Source organism: Spodoptera frugiperda, chromosome 24 (genome assembly GCF_023101765.2).
Source record: "Spodoptera frugiperda isolate SF20-4 chromosome 24, AGI-APGP_CSIRO_Sfru_2.0, whole genome shotgun sequence".
Taxonomy (NCBI): Eukaryota; Metazoa; Arthropoda; class Insecta; order Lepidoptera; family Noctuidae; genus Spodoptera; species Spodoptera frugiperda.
This window is the reverse complement of record NC_064235.1, coordinates 6,129,257-6,149,999: the sequence shown is the minus strand read 5'-3', so window position 1 is coordinate 6,149,999 and position 20,743 is coordinate 6,129,257. Positions and strand designations below refer to the sequence as shown.

Sequence of the window (20,743 nt, the reverse complement as noted above, 5' to 3'; positions counted from 1 at the left end):
TTCGAAGGCTACCTGGGGTCTCTCTTTTCTTACGCTCAGAACCATCTACGGAGCAACCTACCTGGGATGCGTGTGCTACGGGGCACCAGTGTGGGCTGATAGGGCCACAATAGGCGCGGTACGGCGAAAGCTTCTCCAAGGTCAGCGTCTAGCCTTGATCTTTCTGTGTAAGGCTTATAGGACGGTTAGCACAGAGGCCCTACCTGTGCTCGCGGGACTACTTCCAGTCGATCTTGAGGTGCAGCGACGTGCTGCCATGTACTATAATGCGAGACCTAACTTTTCCGCAAACTTTCTAGCACAACGTGATCGAAGCAAAATTGATAGATTGCTCAAGCCTTTAACGGACGTCTGGGATGAACTTCTGACTGAGTGGCAGTGTAGATGGGAATCTTCTACCAAGGGCCGCCACCTCTATCAGTTCTTTCCATCCGTGCATGAGCGTCTGGAGAGGACATGGTTGGAGGTGGATCACTGTGTTGCCCAATTTCTTACTGGCCATGGCAACTTTAAAAGCAAATTGTTCTCATTTAAACTCGTTGATTCACCATGGTGCCAATGTTCGACAGCGGAGTTGCAACATGAGCAATCCGCCCATCACATACTCTGGGAGTGTGGTCTCTGGCAATCTGAGCGTGACACTATGTTGGATAATTTAATTGTTTCATCAGGTGTAGTTTATTACACGGACCTTGTGGAGTCTCGAGCAAATTTCCGTGCGTTTAGGCGTTTTTGCCATACCTATTATTGGAAGCAAGTATAACAGCTCACGCATAGGACCCATTTAGTATTAGCATTTAATATTTTAGTTTTAAGTAAAATTTCCGTGGTGCTTGGCGACTGGGCTTCTCCCAGTTGTGCAGTCTCTTTTGTGCCTTAAGGCTTAAGTCATCCTGTCTCCTGCATTAAATTCACCGAGGGAAGTGGAAACTATCGTTTTCTTTTCTTCTCCTCTAATAACATCTTCTGATTTGTTTCGTTGCGGGATCCAAGACAGTCATTCATTTCCCTGGGACGCGCCGGACTTCAGTGTTCCGGTGTTTTCATGTTTGTATCTACTGTAGATCCTGGCTTACAGGAGTTGCAGCGGTATGGGAGGTTGTGGCGGGCTTGTCCCTTTTTTTTAAAAAAAAAAAAAAATGTGCAGCGGCCGGCAAGCCGGCCAATCACCGGGTCGGGAGCAAGGCCTGCTCCCCCCCTACCAAACCCAGGGGTAAGGGTAGGCCCTCCGCCGCCCCCGTCGTTTCCGCCACCGCCACCGCAGTCGCCACTGCTACCGCCGCCGCGGTCTCCGCCGGCCGTAATGCCGCCAGGGAGGAGGTTGTGATGGATTGTCAGTAATGACTCCATTCCGCCTCCTCCAGGCGAATATCAACCACTGCGCCGCCGCTCAGGACCTTCTACTCCAGAGCATGGCGCAGTGGTCAATAAATGTCGCTGTGGTCTCCGAGCCGTATTTCGTCCCGCCCAGGGATCACTGGGTTGCGGACTTGGACGGTTCGGTGACCATCATCTCGTCGGCCGCCGCCGGTACCCCGACTCTCGAGAATGCTCGGAGAGGCCGGGGTTGTGTCGCAGCACGGTTCGGAGAGATCGCTGTGGTGGGCGTGTATTTCTCTCCGAACCGAACTCTCGCCGAGTTCCACAACTCCCTGAGGGAGTTGGTCGCCGTCGTCGTCGGGTTCCGTTCCCTCCCCGTGCTTGTCCTCGGGGACTTCAATGCCAAAAACTTGGCTTGGGGTTCCCGGCTCACTGACGTTCGGGGTAGGATGGTGGAAGACTGGGCTCTGGAGACAGGCCTAGTCGTCCTGAACCGGGGTTCTGTCCCCACGTGCGTGCGGATGCAGGGCGAATCGGTGGTGGACATATCGTTCGCCAGCCCTGCTCTGTCACCTCGTGTCGTTGACTGGCGCGTTATGGAGGAGGTGGAGACGTTCTCGGACCACCGGTACATCCGGTTTGACGTCTCCACCGAGGCCGCGAACCCGCCAGCCAGACAGGCCCCATATGGCCCGCGTTGGGCGCTGAGACAGCTGGACCGGGAGCTTTTCCTGGAAGCCGCAATCGTGCAGGCCTGGGTGATACCACCGGACAGGCCTGCCGACATCGACGAGGAAGCAAGATGGCTCCAGGACGCCATGTCCAAAATATGTGACGTGGCGATGCCCCGGGTCCGGCCAGGTCAGCGCAAGCGCCAGGTGTACTGGTGGTCGCAGGAGTTAGCTGCTATGCGCAGTGCTTGCGTTGCTGCGCGACGCCGGTACACCAGGCACCGCAGGCTCCGTATCCGTCCTTCAGATGCGGAGGTCAGAGAGGCGGAGTTGTACGAGGGGTACAAGGCGGCAAAGGCCGCCCTCAAAGCGGAAATTTGGCGGGCTAAGGAGGAAGCCCGCCGAGAGATGCTGGAGACTCTGAACAGAGATCCATGGGGGCGCCCCTACCGGATGGTGCGTGATAAGCTCCGCACCTGGGCGCCCCCGCTCACTCAGAGTCTCCGGCCAGAAGTTGTGGAGGAGGTAATTGGCGCCTTGTTCCCCCAACTTCGGAGGGGTTTCACCCCTCCATCCATGACTCCGCCCCCTGCGGTGCCCAATGCGGGCCACAGCGACGACGACGACGACATCGTTCCGGAGGTGACCGAGGCAGAACTGAGAGCGGCGGTGCGCCGGATGGGCGCCAAGAACACCGCCCCAGGACCCGATGGCCTACATGGCAAGGCGTGGGTCCTGGCCTCGGAGGCTCTCGGGCCTCGATTAATAGGTCTCTACAGCGCATGCTTGGAGAGGGGCCAGTTCCCGCTTCAGTGGAAGACGGGAAAACTGGTCCTCGTGAAGAAGCCGGGGCGCCCTGCGGACTCTCCGTCCGCGTACCGGCCCATTGTGCTGCTCGACGAGGTGGGAAAAGTCTTCGAAAGGATAATTTCGAACCGCCTCGTCGCGCACCTGTCTGGACTTGGGCCGGACCTCGCGGATGGCCAGTTCGGCTTCCGTAGAGGGCGCTCCACGGTGGACGCCATCATGCGCGTAAGAGACCTCACGACGGGGAATGCAGTGTCCAGGGGTAAGGTCGTCGTGGCGGTGTCTCTGGACATCGCCAACGCTTTCAATTCCCTACCCTGGAGCTGCATACTGGAGGCACTCCGGTACCACCGGGTGCCTACCTATCTCCGTCGTGTTATCGAGGCCTACCTGATGGATAGGTTTGTCACCTACCCCGGTCACCAAGGTGAGTGGAACCGGCGAGAGATGTCGCGCGGTGTTCCACAGGGTTCGGTTTTGGGGCCGCTCCTGTGGAACATTGGTTACGACTGGGTGCTGCGCACCGACCTCCCGAACGGCGTCAGCGTAGTCTGTTACGCCGACGACACGCTGGTGCTAGCGCACGGGAGGTCGCACCAGGCGGCGGCCAACTTAATGGCGAGAGCGGTTGCGACAGTTGTTGATAGGATCCGGCAATTGGGACTCGAGGTGGCGCTCCACAAGTCCGAGGCCATGTGTTTTCATGGCCGCGGGAACGCGCCACCTCCGGATGGGTCCCAAATAACGGCAGGAGGGGTTACCATCGGCGTCGAGACGACGATGAAGTACCTAGGACTCGTCCTCGACAGTCGATGGAACTTCGTGGAGCATTTCCGACGTTTGGCTCCTAAGTTGGAACGGACGGGGGCTGCACTTAAGCGGCTCCTGCCCAACCTCGGGGGCCAAATGCCTCCTGCCGGAGGTTGTACGCGGGGATCGTGCGGTCCATGGCCCTCTACGGAGCCCCTGTGTGGGCGCCGACCCTGATGCGGCGACCAGCTCGGGCGCTGCTCACGTCTCAGAGGGTCATGGCCATCCGGGTGATCCGCGGATATCGCACGATCTCAGGAGAGGCGGCTAACCTCCTTGCCGGACTCCCGCCGTGGGATTTGGAGGCGAAGGTGCTCGCGCGCGTCTTTAGTTTGCGCGCCGACGCGCGTCGCCGGGGCGAAACTCCACTGCCGCGCCAGATTAGTGCGTGGCGGGATGAGCTCCGGCGCGATCTCATGGCGGAATGGCAACAGCGACTGTCGCAACCGAGGGCTGGGCTCGCTGTCATTGCAGCGGTAAGTCCCCTCTTTGAGGAGTGGCTAGAGAGACGCCACGGCGTCCTCACCTACCGCCTGACGCAGGTGCTTACCGGACATGGAAGCTTCGGTAGGTTCCTGTTTCTGATTGGGCGGGAGGAAACGCCCGGGTGTCATCACTGCGAAGACCGCCCGGAGGACACGGTGGAACATACGCTTGCGGTCTGCCCTGCGTGGGCTGAGCACCGCCGTGTCCTCAGGGATGTGGTCGGCGACGGCGCCCTCTCGCGTCCGGCACTGATACAAGCCATGGTGCGGAGCGAGGGGGACTGGGATGCCGTCTCCTCCTTCTGCGAAGCAGTCATGCTAGCTAAGGAGGAGGCGGGGCGCGTGAGAGAACGAACCTCTTCACGCCCCAGCCGTCGCGAGAGACACTCCGGGCGTCGGGGATCGCGCGACGATCTCCGGCCACCGTAAGTGCGGGTCTGCGGACGGCGAGCAAGGGTAGCTCGCCACCCGACCAGAACCAGACCCGTGCGTGCGGCGCGTCGCGTTCTGCGCGCGCCTCAAAGAGCCATCAGACCACCACAGATGGGGCCCAGTAGGGCTGATGCCTAATCCGGAGCTGCGGACTACCTAGCGGGTTTACCGGGGCTCCGGCTCGACGGGCAGGAGTAGGAACGGGGTGGTTTTTAGTCAGTAAGAGTCCTCGTGTTAAGCAATAACCATAATCCACAATCGACCTTGAATCGTAATAAACGAAAATCAGGAACCATTTATAAATAATATTTACGGCTGACCCAATTTCTAAATAATAGGTGTCTAGGGGATATAAATCTTTGGTAATAAGAGCCATTATTCTGATGATGGATTAGTTTTACGACCAATTTATTTAGTTATGGCAAAAAAGCTTTGGGTCAATAAATATATTGGAAAATGTGTTGCTAAGGAACTCTGGATAGATTATAGTTATGGAGGAACGATTTTTAAGGGGTAGGCCGGTAATTGAGCATGCTTCGGCACTGCTCGCAGAAAACTGGCGTGAAATAACGCTTGCATTGTGTGTGTGAGGTTACCAGAGGCCCAATTATCCTTCCCAATCCCCGACTGCCCAACAACCCTTAAAGGGTTGTTTTTCGAACCCCGAAAAGACCGGTAACGCATTTCTAACGCCTTTGATATTTCGCGTGTCCATAGGCGGCGGCGATTGCTAAACATCAGGTGATCCGTCCGCTCGTTTACCGGTTCATAACATTAAAAAAAAGATGGATCTCCTGATAGGAACAGGAAGCATTGGCGGTGGTTTGCCCTTGTGACACCCGCAACAAGAAACCTCATTCCTTATATGTCAAGTGATCAAACATTTGCTGTATTGATTATGAGATAAAGAACGTAACATATTGACTTAGCTCTCAAACTGGCCCCATTTTCCTGTCCAACCTTGTATTTATTATATGTCAAGTATCATACATTTGTTTGTCTGTATTGATTATTAGATAAAGAACGTAACATATTGACTTAGCTCTCAAACTGCCCCCATTTTCCTGTCCATTGTTTTAACGATTCTATGCTTGGCTATCTGTTTTATAACTAATTAAACTTTCGACGTGAGTGTCATCTCTTCTGCGAGGTTTCATAAGCTCTGGTCTGTTTCTATTGATCATAGTAGTGATATTTTATAGTTAACTTCCTCGATAAATAGATTATCGAACACAAGTTTATTTTTGTTAAGGTTAAATTACTTTCCGTTGGTCAATGCCGTCAAGTTAATGTCGGCTACTTTACTGCTATGCTTTTTTCTTGACGGTGTAAAATCATCCAATGACTTCTCCCGCCTTGGGCGAGGCGAAAGGGAGTGTTAGACTCTTATTGACTAAAAACCACCCCGTTCCTACTTCTGCCCTTTGAGCCGGATCCCCGGTAAACCTGCTAGGTAGTCCGCAGCTCCGGATAACTGCTTGGCTAGTCTGTTTTATGACTGTCAATTCCAACTTTCGAAGTGAGTTCGATCTCTCTTTTCTGCGCAGTTTCACTAGCTCTAGTCTACTTCTATCGAGTAGGGCTGATGCCTAATCCGAAGCGTGATGTTTTATAGCTTCTAACCTTCCTCGATAAATAGACTATCGAAGACAAAAAAAATTATTCAATTCGGACTAGTAATTCCGGGGATTAGAAGCGTTCAAACAATCAAACTTTTCGGATTTATGTATTACTAGCTGGCCCGGCAAACTTCGTACCGCCTGAAACATTTTGTTCTCACGTTTTAAACCTTTCCTGGGCTTCCACAAATAATTGAAGACAAAAATTAGCAAAATCAGCCTAACCGTTCTCGAGTTTTGGCGAGACTAACGAACAGCAATTGATTTTTATATAGTTATAGAGATTAAAGTATAAACTATAGGTATAGATAACCTTGGGTGCTATCTAGTCTTCATGTTATAAGACAATTTGAATATTACCCTTGACTTTGAAATCGACAATAAATTAAAGGATTATCAATATTAATGAGTTTGGATTATAATAATGGAATTGTGTAACGTTTCTTTAATTTTACGCGCAAGAAAATCCGTTCTATACTTTAAGTTTCTGTTAAAATTCATAGTACGTGCAGTATTCATTTAATGTCCTAAATACCAAATGAAAAGTAGCCTATGTTTTTCCAGAGTGTAGTCTACTCCTGTTCCAAATTTCAACCCGATCCCTTCAGCCGTTTTGATGTGATTGAGTAACAAACAAACACACAAATATTTGCATTTATAATACTAGTAAGAGTAAGATTTTGCTAAAAAAGTTATACTTATGTGCGTTGCCAGACTTTTGGGGGTTAGGAATTTAAGGGTTATTAGGAAAGCGGGGATTGGGAAGATAAGAAAGGGCAGTAATCGGGCATCCAGTAAACTTCCTCACAAAGAATTTCAACTACGGTTTTCTGTGAGGCCGTAGGGCCTCTATCGAGCCGGCTTCCTGCCGAAGCATGGCACTCCCAAACTGAACCAAATAAACACAATCAACTAAAAACCAATTTTACCTTGTTACAGACCAATCGAAAATGAAATCGAAGATGATGATGACTTCACCAGCATCATAGAAGATTCCTACGCACCAAACCATGAGAGGATCCGTCGCCAAGCTGATGCACCGACCACAGCGGCTCCAGAAGTGGCTGACACTTCAGATGCACCTGTAGAAACTGCATTAGACTCAAATGCTACTGTGAACTCCAGTTTAGGTCCCAAAATCACCCACCCAGAAGGAGCTATTAAGCTCATGGGTTTGAGGGTTGAGGAGTCGGAGAAGGAGCCCAAAATTGTAGATGAGTTAATACCCAGTGTGTTGAGGGAGACGCATTTCTTTTTAAGACTTTTTGGGGAGAATTTCTCAAATGATACCATTATTGCTTTTACTCATACTCCGGCCGCTTATGGGTCTACTTGTGATCATTTGCTCAATGGAGAGTATAAGGTGCGTGGTTCTTTTAAATTTTTGGTTTTATGTCCATAGCAAGCTAGAAGTGAAACTGGGCTGGACATGGCTGTCAAACTGGTTGTATGTAAAAAAGCAACAGCCTATAAGTGACCAAAGGCTTCTTTTCTCACGGAGAAAATTTGAGCATTAATCACCACAATTGCTCAAAGCGGGTTGGGGATTTCGATTGTACGGTTGGTGGGCTGGCGGTGGCTGGGCAACTGGCTGCCGCGCAACGTGTAGTGAGTTCGATTCCTGCACGGAGCAACTTAGTTTGTGATCCACAAATTGTTGTTTTGGGTCTGGGTGTTATGTTTATGTGAACTTGTATGTTTGTAAACGCACCCACGACACAGGAGAAAATCCTAATGTGGGGCAAGGTTTTGTAAAAAAAAAGAAAAAAGAAAGAGGTGTCTTGGTCAACAGTACCCATTTACAGGCTGTTGATGATGATGATGATGATCTACTATAATAATAATTTATACTTATCACTTATTCTCATTTCCAGGTATCCTACGCGGAAGCAAACTCCGCCCTCCTCTCAATGACCGCCCCTCCCCCACTAGACGACTACAAATTCTACATCTGCGCGAAAAACTCCGAAACAGACCACTTCTTGCACCAGGGCTCCGAAAAATGGAAGATCTTGGCGACACACAACAAACTATTACCTCTATGGGCTTCAATCATCCTGATCATCATTCTTCTACTTTTAGCTTCTCTCTTCTCCGGTTTGAACTTAGGTCTGATGGCTTTAGATAGGACAGAGCTGAAGATTATTGCCAACACTGGAACGGAGAAGGAGAGGAAATATGCTAGAGCTATCATGCCGGTTAGGGCCCATGGAAACTATCTTCTCTGCACAATTCTTCTCAGTAATGTTGCTGTAAACAGCACGTTCACTGTAATTCTGGATGATTTGACTTCTGGGCTGGTGGCTGTGATTGGGTCTACCCTGGCTATCGTGTTCATTGCTGAGATTACTCCTCAAGCTGTCTGCGCCAGACATGGTCTCTTCGTTGGTGCTAAGAGTATCTGGATTATGAAGGTTAGTGGCTGGTTTTTTAAACTAGTGACGTGTGGGACCCCTATACAAATTTGTTTGGGGGCTCTCTGATTTTTTTTTTGATGAGATTTATTTAATCATCCAATGACTTTTTCCTAGGGTATTCCGTATAGAAGTTTTGTTTGGGGGTCCTATGACTTAATTTTTCTAGAGGAAGGAATATTATCCAATGACTCTTCGTGCCCTGTCTCTCAAGCCTCAAAGAGGGGATTTACGGGGCTTATGATGACGTCAATTTACTTTGGACTTTTGTATTGTTTTTAAATGAATTACTGGGCCCCGCCCCGCTAGCGCCCTATTGGTGGAATATACTATATACACCCACTTTTCACCATTTGTGTTATAAGTCCCATGTAATAGAGGGTGAGCTTATTGCCATATATGAGGCACAATTCCAGACTCCATGCTACTACTGAGAAATATTCGAAAAACGGAAAAAAGCCTAATAATACTTTGCCCGACCCGGGAATCGAATCCCGGCGACGACTCTGCCAACGATGCAGTTTTCATTATCTATGTATACTAATATATAAAGATGAAGAGTTTGTTTGTATGTTTGAACGCGCTAATCTCCGGAACTACTGGTCCGATTTGTATAAATCTTTTTGTGTTGGATAGCGCATTTATCGAGGAAGGCTATAGTAGCTAGTTTTTAATATTTCTTCTTTTTTTTTCCAGATTGTAATGGGTATCTGCGCCCCCCTGGCGTGGCCGACCAGCAAGCTTCTGGATTACTTCTTGGGTGAAGAAATCGGAACGCATTACAATAGGGAACGTCTAAAGGAGCTGGTCAGGGTGTGTATTTGTAATTGATTTTGTATCTTACTGTTTGGTGATAAGGTTGATATTGTATTGAAGACTTGACAAACATCTGGACATCTATTAAATTCTACAAAGAACTGCGCTAATATAAAAAATAAGTGTGGGAGAGCCATGCTTCGGCACTGAATGGGCCAGCTCGACCGGAGTGATACCACGGGCTCCCAGCAAACCGACGTCAAACAACACTTGCGTTAGTTGAGTGAGGTTACCGGAGACCCAATTATCCCTCTTCCCAATCTTTCCAACATCCTTTAAATTCCTAACCCCCCAAAGACCGGTAACGTGTCCATGGGCGGGATTGCTTACGCATCAGGTGATCCGTCCGTGACCATCATATCACAAGCACCGTACACCTCAAAGCGTTGCATAGGCTGTATATTATTTAAAATCCAATTTTTTTCAACGAATAATTTAATTCGTGTCTATTGAATCCTGCCTTGAAAGCGTAGGCGAGAGGTGTCAGGCTCTTACTGACTAAAAACCACCCCGATCCTACTCCTGCTTTTCGAGCCGGAGACCCGGTAACTTTACACCGCAGCTCCGAGGCGGACCTTTAACTATCCTAGGAAGCAAGTCAGGTTTTGGCTGCCAATAGAAAACTGTTGAAGGTAAATCTACCGCTAACATCAGTCACCGGTGACCACCACGGCGTTCAATGTGTTAATAACTGAATCTTTTCACACCCTATGGAGTTTCTTGCTCGTTCTTCTCCATAGGAATCTACACTTTGGAACGAGCAAATAGCTTCACTAGAAGACTGACCGACAGACTGATGTTATTAATATTATTATATTTGCTTTGACGTTCAAAAGTGCCTTCCTGGTCTATTTGAAATAAATGATTTTGACTTTTGACTTTTTTGACTTTTATGAGTTTCCGATATTTCGGCACTGTTGCAAGTGCCATGAGTTAGTGATCAGATCAGTTCATCCGTGATCATGGCACTAATATTTTAACGTTATTCTTAATTCATTCTTAAGTCTTTGACAGCCAATAGAAAACCTGTTGAAGGCAAATCCTCCGCTAACGTCGAAGCCACCGGTGACAATCACTGTTCAATCTGTTTCACACCCAGGTAACAGACCACGTCAACGATTTGGACAAGGAAGAGGTGAACATCATCTCCGGTGCCCTCGACCTTCGCAAGAAGAAGGTCAGCGATGTGATGACCAAGCTGAAGGACTGCTTCATGCTGCCCATCAACAGCATTCTGGACTTCGAGACTATGTCGGAGATTGTTAAGTCTGGTGAGTGGAATTTGATATTTGTTTTTAGGTTTCTGTAGCCAAAAACGGAAACCTTACAGATTCGTCATTTATTTATTTATTTATTTATTTGATTTGATTAGAACGGTACAAACCAATGACACTATTGAATAATTTACAAAAATTAAAACATATAAAATTTAGAAAATTAATATAAATATTAATTATTAAATATTCATTCATACATCTCTTTCACAAAACTTCAAACATGTCCGTATGTTACAGCCATTTTTCGTCAAATTCAATTGTTTAAAAGATAGACGCTCCCTAAGTGGAAAAATGAGTCTCCCCGAGGTCTCCCTCTAACTTTTAAAATAAGAGGGTGAGAAAACTAAAACCAATATATTATACTGTAGATTTCAATGGAAACTCTCAACGAAAATTGGTTTGAAGCACATTTCTCGTGGAAAAGCACCCTTAATCTATACTTAATATTATAAAGCTGAAGAGTTTGTTTGTTTGTTTGTTTGTTTGAACGCGCTAATCTCCGGAACTACTGGTCCGAATTGAATAATTCTTCTTGTGTTGGATAGTGCATTTATCGAGGAAGGCTATAAGGCTATAAAACATCACGCTATGACCAGTGGGAGCCGAGCAGAGCGGGTGAAACCGCGCGGAAGCAGCTAGTCTGTCATATAGTTGTCTGTCATATAGCCATCTGTCATTTGGCCATCTGTCATATAGTCATCTGTCATATAGCCATCTGTCATATAGTCATCTGTCATATAGTCATCTGTCATATAGTCATCTGTCATATAGTCATCTGTCATATGGTTACTAATTTCAGTCTTTTATGAAATATTTCCTTCTTCCAGGCTACTCCCGCATCCCAGTATACGAGGGCACCCGCGGCAACATAGTGACGGTGCTGTTCATCAAGGACCTGGCGTTCGTGGACCCTGACGACAACACGCCGCTGCGCACGCTCTGCCAGTACTACCAGAACCCCTGCAATTTCGTCTTCGAAGACATCACTCTTGATGTAATGCTGAAGCAGTTTAAGGAAGGTAAGATAGTGTGGTGCGTGGTGGAAATCTGGTTAAAACCAACGTTAAAAAAACTAAAAAATAATAATAATGAAGCCTTACTCATTAGCTCTGCTAGACAGTAGGTTGGGCGACGTCGCCGTGTCTGCGCACGCTGCTCATGATGAAGAGCCCCTCTGTGACTCAATACTAGGAGAGTTTTTCCTCGTTAACGTACGTGAGTTTTTAGTTGATTTAACGTCTCACGATAGTTATTATAAAAAATTTACTAAACCTTTCTACCCATCAGACCTTAAAATAACTAGCCCAGTCAACAAGACAGTCTTTATTTATAAATATTATAATCTATTATATATTAACCTATAAGTGGCCACTGCTGAGCAGAGGCCTATTCTCATACGGAGAAGGTTTGAGCCACGCTTGCTCAATGCGAGATGGTGATTTCAAACTGAATATAATTATTACAATTTATGAGTTATCCTAGTCAGATATATTACATTATAGTCGTAAATATATTTCAAACCCCACTTTCAAACCTACCCTGGACTTCCACAACCAATTCAGGACCAAAATTAGCCAAATCGATCCAGCGTTCTCGAGTTTTAGCGAGACTAACGAACAGCAATTGATTTTTATATATAGACATTCTATCTTTCGTCTTACCCGACCCATTTTAAAGATTCAACATTAAATATTTTCCTTACCGTCGCTCAAGACTAACCAATGATTCATATATTTGGACACGCTGTTTATTTAAATTAGATAATTTATTTGACAGTCCAGAATTCCTTTGTTTATATTTAGCTATGTGTAGAGAATACATTTTGGAAGAAATACGTTTGCCGTTTGAATATAAAGGAAATTTCATCGGCTTATTGCAAGAAATCATTAACTGCAAAAAATCATTTACGACCACACTCAGAGACATTTAATGATTACTTAAACTATTCCTTTGTAACGATTTTGTATCGAAAACAATTGCTAAAGACTGGGTAAAGTAACCATTAAATGACTCTGAGTACGGCGGTTAATACGTTTTTATCTATCTATAGTGACTTCTTGCAATAAGCCGGCTATTTGTTCGCTCATTCATTCGGTCTTCCATTCAGTCATTCGTTCATTGAGATATGCTATGCGGATTCTATTACAACTCTCGTGAGACGTACTTGATTGTTATCGGCTTACTCACGTAACTGTTTGACGAGGAACTCGACTAGTTTCAAGCCATGCTAGAGGTTCACACTCATGAGCAGCATTCCGCGACACACGACGTGGCGATTGTCCCACTGCTACGTGAATATGAGCCTCTTTATCATTTTAATGTCCTAAAATCAAAATTAGTCATCTACCCTATTCGGTCGGTATGTTTTTTTCTTTGTATGTACACTGAATCCGTCGAGGTGTATGGATCGATTAGTAGTGATTAGAGCGTTAACCGTAAAACAAACGCATACTTAAGTTAATATTTGTATCCTATCGCCACCAGGTCACAAAGGCCACATGGCGTTTGTGCAGCGCATCGAGGAAGGAGACGGGGACCCCGTGTATGAGACCGTTGGGCTGGTCACTCTGGAGGACGTCATCGAGGAGATGATTCAGGCGGAGATTGTCGATGAGACTGATGTTATCAGTAAGTATCAAAGTTGAAAATTCCCTAAGAAAAGGAGGATCCTCAGACCAGGCGAGGGTTTTTTTAGAAACGAGCAGAAGTATCACTTGATGGTAAGCAATCGTAGCCGCCCATGGACACCCGAAACACCAGTGCGTTGCCGGCTTTTGGAGGTTAGGAATTTAAGGGTTGTTGTTCGGGAATCGGGAATTGGAAAGAGAGGAATTGGGCCTCCAGTAACCTCACTCACGCAACAAAACACAACGCGAGGTGATCGAGTCTGGCGGGCTTTCTGCCCAACTGTTGACACTCCTAGTCTTCTCCCTGTCCCCGATAGGCTAATGCCTCTCTCGGCGGTTTCTTATCTTTGCCTGCGACTGCAGGCGAGGGGTTGGAGTAGTCTGGGGCCTTAGTCTGCTATTACAATTGTTGCAGAATGGTCGGTCATTGAGCAGTGCAAGAGGGACGGAGCTATACAACCTACAAAGCTCCGTCACTCCCGCACCAAAAAATGGTCGACCATTCTGACACAATTGTAATAGCAGATTAAGGCCCCTGGTGTCTTGTTTGGGTTGAACGCCGCTAATGGCCGCGTGGGACCGCGTGGGGGGGGGGGAGCCTCTCCGTCCCATCCTAGACGCCCGGGCGGCTGGATGGGGTGCTCATGTGGCGTCCGGGCGGTCGGAGTCTCGGGGAAGGCCGAATCCGTCTGGGTGTTATGTAGATGTGAACTTGTGTATTTGTAAACGCCACCCACGACACAGGAGACAATCCTAGAGTGATATAAAAGGAGGGATGTGGATATGTATTTAAACGTCTATTGGTCACTGTCAATTAGTCAGGATTATCCTAGTTTGGGGGCTACCGATACACTTGATGACAACATCAAAATTATTGTGATATAGTGAGTATAAGACCATGGTTGTGAAGTTCATTCATAAATTTATTCTTATTCTTAATTACACTCATATCTTCCCTTTCAGGCGACAATCGCACGAAGAAGCGTCTGGCCCGTCCCGTGAACAAGTTCCAGGACCTGGCTGCCTTCGCGGGCCACCACGAGCACCAGCGGGTGCACGTGTCGCCGCAGCTCGTGCTCGCCACCTTCCAGTTCTTGAGCACTAGTGAGTAGATTTGGAGACTAGGTCTTTTTTGTGAAATAATTCGGTAAATTTACATTGGAGATGGATCACCTGATGGCAAGCAATCGCTGCTCTGCTGCTGTGCTACTTTTTGGGAATTATAAGCCCAGGTTTCCTCAGTTTGAGTTTGAATATATTATCATCCAATGACTTCTCTCGAGGCGAGAGGGAGTGTCAGACTCTTACTGACTAAAAACCACCCCGTTCCTACTCCTGCTTTTCGAGCCGGAGCCCCGGTAACCCGCTAGGTAGTCCGGAAGATTTGAAGCCAACATCTTTTTTTGTGAAATAAAAAAAGCTTGTTTCGGCAAACGAGCAGATGGATCCTGATCTGATGGTAAGCAATCAGTGCTACACCACGAACATCGTGAGCTGCTGTCTTTTTTGGCATTTATAAGCCCAGGTTTCCTCATGTTATTTTCCTTCACCGTTTGTCAGTGATATTTAAATAATCTTTGAAAGTACATATAACTCGGAAAATGTCATATTGGTATAAGGCCGTGGTGGTTCGGACGTTTAAGACGCCCGCTTCTCATGCATAAGGATGCGGGTTCGAAACCTACCAACGGCAAGTACCAATGTGACTTTTTCCGAGTTATATGTACTTTCTAAGATTATTTAGACACCACTGACAAACGGTGAAGGAAAACATGATGAGGAAACCTGGGTTTATAATTTCTAATTATAAGTTTGAAATCGCAAACCCGCATTGAGCAAGCGTGGTGATTAATGCTCAAACCTTCGTGTAAGAAGAGGCTTTTGGTCAGCAGGGGCCACTTATAGGCTGTTGATGTATTATAGTTAGTAGGTTTCAGGTAGGGTCTTAAACCTCCTGGATCACCACGACATATGGACATAATAAATAGGTTAACGAACCATTTCTAAAAGACCTCAATAACAATACCTTTTGTTATAGCTTCACTAGAGGACTGACCGACAGACAGACGTTATTAATATTATTATATTTGCTTTGACGTTCAAAAGTGCCTTCCTGGGGCCTTAGTCTGCTATTACAATTGTGTCAGAAAGGTCGATCACTGAGCAGTGCGAGAGGGACGGAGCTATACAACCTACATAGTTCCGTCCCTCTCGCACTGCTCAATGATTGACCATTCTGACACAATTGTAATAGCAGACTAAGGCCCCTGGTCTATTTGAAATAAATGATTTTGACTTTGACTTTGTTCCCAGGCGTGGATCCTTTCAAGGTGGACCACATCTCGGAGACGGTACTCCGTCGCCTGCTGAAGCAGGATGTGATCCAGCACATCAAGCTGAAGGGAGACGAGGATAAGAACGATCCCAAGAGATACGTGTTCTCTGAAGGAAAGCCGGTAAGTGGGGATGCTCTTATTTAATAACAAGCTAGTTGATCCTAGTATAAGTGTGTAGTATAAGTGTGGGAGAGCCATGCTTCGGCACGAATGGGCCGGCTCGACCGGAGTAATACCACGGCCTCACAGAAAACCGACGTGAAACAACGCTTGCGTTGTGTTTCGTTGTGTGAGTGAGGTTACCGGAGGACCAATTCCCCCCTTCCCAATCTTCCCCATCCCCATTCCCGAACAACCACCCTGAAATTCCTAACTCCCAAAAAGCCGGTAAAGCACTTGTAAAGCCTCTGGTGTTTCAAGTGTCCATGGGTGGCGGCGATTGCTTGCCATCAGGTAACACGTATGCTCCATTACCGGCATGTCTCATAAAAAAATAAATAAAAAAAAATAGTATAAATAATAAATAGTCTTGTACCATATTGTGTTGTTGCCTCAGTCAAAAATTTCAGTATTTTTACTTACTTTTATTAGTCACAGTTTGTAATCCACGCGAGCTTAGGCTCTAGATAGACGGACTGCATTTCAACTGCAAATTGCTGTTCAAGGGCAGTTTGAATGCAGTTGGCACGATAGTTCACATAATGCTGGGTTGCACGGTTGGTTTGTAGTCCCATTGCAGTCGTGTCAACTGAGAAAACTACAAAATATGGTAGATGACTATGTATTTATTATTTTAATGTCCGTCTTGTAAATTACTTTAAAATATTATACACGTATTTTTTTAATTTTTTTACGGAAGCAAATATTTTCGGAGGTATATCTATTTGAAATAACGCGTAACGTTACTTCTTATACGTATTTTTTTCCTTATTGGCAACCGAGTCTCCAATCCAGTGTTGAAACGACGTATTTGTTGCCACTCTTAAACTTTGATTAGTTTATCTAAGTACTCGTATCGATAGTAGACTATTACATTATATGACAAAATAAAAAAAAATACTTGTCTAATATTTTTTCATTACCTAACTGACGGACTAAATAGATTTTTATACCCCGTCATCATCCCTATTGGCCAACCTATTATAAGTTTCCCAATCTCTACCCATCACATCAGTTATTAACTAAACTCGTTCCTCCCCTGCAGGTGGACTACTTCGTGCTGATCCTGGAGGGGCGCGTGGAGGTGACGGTGGGCCGCGAGAACTTGGTGTTCGAGGCCGGGCCCTTCACCTACTTCGGCGTGCAGGCGCTCACGCAGAACGTTGGATTAGGTAAGTTCTTTTATGGAAAACTACGACCTTAAACGATAACCGATACGACCTTCAAACATTCAAGAACCTGTGACTCCTCTGGTATTGCGGGTGTCCATGGGCGGCGCTGATCGCTTACCATCAGATGACTCGTCTTCTCGTTTGCCACCTATTCCATAAAAAAACTTACCCCACTTGATGGAGAAGCACCCTTAGACCCTTATAGAATAAGTTCATAGCCTAGCAGAAAACAATCAGTATTAGATATATTAAAAACATCGCTACTCGTCCTAATATTTATGAGCCCCATTGCCTCGAAAATAGTCCACCTACATCAACCAATTTTAGAGGATCAAACTAGCTGTCCTATCAAACGTTGTTTTGCCTTGTAAATTATTTCTAGTTCTAGTGAACAACCCTTATCACCCATATGGTATATATAGTAGCCGATTCTCAGACCTACTAAATACGCATATAAAAATCGGTAAATCCGTTTCGGAGGAGTACGGTAACTAACATTGTGATATGGAAATTTTATATATTAAATGATTAATGATATTTATCTATGTATTAATACAGTGATGCAAAAACTTTGGACCGCTTTTTACGAAAATTGCGCGGACGTAGGAGCATAACTCGATTTGGTACTCCTTATAGATACTCCGTCAGGACGCTAATATTTTTCAAAAATAATGCTTATAAAGTACATTAAATCAATTAAAACTCACACACATGCATAGTATCTGATCGTATTTGACAAAACGTCAAAATCGATCTACATTGCGATGATATTCTCGTCTCATATGAATAGAGTTTTATAAAAGAGTTTGTTTGAGTTTGAGTTAAATAAAAATTATCCTTGAACGTATGTTAATTATTGTAAAAAATCGTATATGGTTGAATTTCAACCACTAGGCGACCACTTTTCTGTAAATAGGTTATATAAAATGACACTTTTACACGTCAATATGTGATTCATAGCTAGATGTGGCCGGATTATTTATTTATTAATTATTAGATACTTTTAACTTAATAATAATGAAAGTGCCTTGTTTCAGCCGAAGCCCCAGCGCCGTCGACCCTGGGCTCCCTGCAGAACCTGAACATGGACTCGATGCTGCGCCACTCCTTCGTGCCCGACTACTCCGTCAGGGCCATCGCTGAACTATACTACCTCACTATTAAGAGGTAAGCTTTACATATTATTTGCCTACACTATTTTATAAGAAAGGAAGAAAGAAAAAGCATTTATTCGACAGAAGATACGTACACAAACATAATTATTATATTAGAAAAAAATATAACAAATACTAATATAATACAAAATAATAAAACACTAACTGTCGCATTCAGAGGCATTTAATGATTTCTTAAACTATTCCTTAGTAACGTAAAACGGGGTGAATAGAATTCTAGGGCTGAATAGATGCAGCAGAGGGGTAAACAAATGTTGGGAAAATATTCTAACATCTATTCACACTATTCCTGTCTAATCACCTTTGAATTCTATTTACCCCGTTTTAACGTTAACCATTTTCTTCCGAAAACAATTGCTAAAGACTAAGTTAAGTAACCATTGAAGCACAAAATAGTGAAAATAAAATCAGCAATTTTATATTAATAAAAACAACTGCGCGTGCCCACGTCAATAAGGCCTCTATATCAGCGTTGCGATTGGCGTATGCGCCTTACGCTGGTTTTCAGATGGCACCCTGAAAACTAAATTGAGTCAACAAATAATAAAAATTGCCTCATTGATTCAGAGGTCGCAAGTTCATGATGTGGACTTACGACGTGTGTGATGCAGGCAAGGAGTCTCGGGTTCGATACCCGGGTCGAGCTAAGTATTACTGGGCTATTCGAAAATTCCTCAGTAGTAGCACGTAGTTTGAAATTAACTAATTAATTATATGGCAATAAGTTCACCCCTTTTACATGGGACTTATAACACAAATAGTGAAAAGTGGGTGTATATTGTATAGCGGCATTACGTGCCGTAATGTGCACCTCTGCCTTACCCTTTGGGGGACAAAAGGCGTGACGATACACTAAATTCATTGTTTAACGGGAACGCAGGCGAAGCTAAAATAACATAGGCTGATTTTTAGGGTGCTTTTCTACGAGAGATGTGCTATGTAGCTATGCTACGAAGATGTAATAGCTAAGCTGTGAAACTATGTGACCGTATCTTCGGGGATAGAAGGTGACTTATTATATATATTATATATTTGTTTCAGATCAATGTACTTAGCTGCTAAACGCGCCACTCTGATGGAGAAGGGAGTGCTCGGTAGAGGAGGCACTAACGAACAAATCGAGCCAGAGGTTGATAAGGTAAGGAAATCAGAAATATTGTGAAAATTATGTTTTTTAGTCAGTTAAAATTCCATACTCAAGACTTTTCCGACAAATCGGGCAAAATATTAGAAAGAAAGAAAAAATAACAAGTTTATTTTTGACTAGCTACTTCCGCGCCGTTCACCCGCTCTGCTCGGCTCCTATTGGCCATAGCATTGTTTTATAGCCTATAGCCTTCCTCGATAAATGGACTGTCCATCACAAAAATAATTATTCAAATAGGACCAGAAGTTCCGGATATTAGCGCGTTCAAACAAACAAACTCTTCAGCTTTATAATATTAGTATAGAAGTATAGATTATCACCTGAGGCTAGATCTCTGTTTCATTTGACCATTTCTTTTTGTATAAGGGCAAGCTAAACTTGGTTTAGCTGCTTTCTATGTACCGTATTTTGTATAATGATTTTCACCAATGATTTTCCCTGTTTTCCTGCTTTTCTCTTAAATTTTTGCTAATTTTTCGTTGCTATAAACCTCACGGAGCCCGAGACCTTTCCAACAAATGCAAAACCGTGGAAATCGGTTCGTGCGTTCTGGAGTTATAGTGTCAGGAAGGAAAACCCGACTTATTTTTATATTATAGAAGATTTAAACATTTTATTATTATTTCAGTTGCTACGCGACGGCGACAACCGTGTTGAGGAGATACGAGAGGAGAGACAACGCGAGGACAATTCTAAACCGGTAAGTCAAAGTCAAAATTATAGGATATTTAAAGTCATCGTCAAAATTAATATCATTTATAGAACTGAATGTAATATAATATTGATAAACATAAAATAAAAGACTTTCAAAGTCAAAGTCAAACTGAAAGTAAAGGATAAATCATTACACAGTTTTATAAATGTGACTGCTGAGCAAACGGTCTGGGGTTCGAATCCCTGGTCAAAGTACTAACCTAATCGAAGTCCTTACCTCTACCCCTTCGGGGATTAACAGACTTTTTGTCATTTATATTGTTGTGATTTAGTATGTCTTATTTATATTGTTATGTTCATATTTAAAAAATATATAAATATGTTTTGTATTTTCACGCTGCATTATAAATATAAGGATAAATGCAAAACGTAGAGAGACGGTAATGAATACAACATTAATATTATGTTTTTATTAAATGGTTTTATTTATTTACAGTAATTGATAGGTTGTTTGGGTTAATTTTAGTAATTGGAATTTAACTAATAAAAATGTGTAGAGAAATTAGTACATGAATGAATGAAGGAATTCAAGGAGAATGAATAAATAAATAAAGACTATTTTAAGACTGTATTATTGAAATAATAAAACAAATAACTAAACGATTGAGCGATTGATTGATTGAATGAACGGATAAATGAATGAACGAATGAATTAATTGATTAATAAATAAAATATAAAAATGAATGATTGAATAAATAAAATAAATAAATAAATAATGAGCGAATGAATAAATTAATAAAAGAATGATAGAACGGCTAAAT

At 44.5% G+C, this 20,743-nt stretch overlaps 3 protein-coding genes across 5 annotated transcripts in view; 2 read left to right on the top strand and 1 right to left on the bottom strand.

Annotated features, from left to right (window-relative positions):
• LOC118278614 (modular serine protease-like) overlaps positions 1-20,743 on the bottom strand; it is a 200,117-nt gene that overhangs the window by 74,611 nt on the left and 104,763 nt on the right. The window lies entirely within an intron of this gene.
• Positions 1-20,743, top strand: part of LOC118278554 (poly [ADP-ribose] polymerase tankyrase) — a 137,046-nt gene that overhangs the window by 114,613 nt on the left and 1,690 nt on the right. The gene's annotated exons all lie outside the window — the stretch shown is intronic.
• LOC118278551 (unextended protein) overlaps positions 1-20,743 on the top strand; it is a 64,655-nt gene that overhangs the window by 42,222 nt on the left and 1,690 nt on the right. The window contains exons 2-13 of the mRNA XM_050703468.1: positions 7,084-7,507; positions 8,019-8,558; positions 9,255-9,371; positions 10,474-10,645; positions 11,479-11,670; positions 13,136-13,279; positions 14,242-14,382; positions 15,592-15,734; positions 16,819-16,945; positions 17,983-18,112; positions 19,162-19,258; positions 19,896-19,967. Of these exons, the coding sequence (XP_050559425.1) occupies positions 7,084-7,507; positions 8,019-8,558; positions 9,255-9,371; positions 10,474-10,645; positions 11,479-11,670; positions 13,136-13,279; positions 14,242-14,382; positions 15,592-15,734; positions 16,819-16,945; positions 17,983-18,112; positions 19,162-19,258; positions 19,896-19,967 (2,299 nt within the window). The remainder of the gene's footprint in view (positions 1-7,083; positions 7,508-8,018; positions 8,559-9,254; positions 9,372-10,473; positions 10,646-11,478; positions 11,671-13,135; positions 13,280-14,241; positions 14,383-15,591; positions 15,735-16,818; positions 16,946-17,982; positions 18,113-19,161; positions 19,259-19,895; positions 19,968-20,743) is intronic.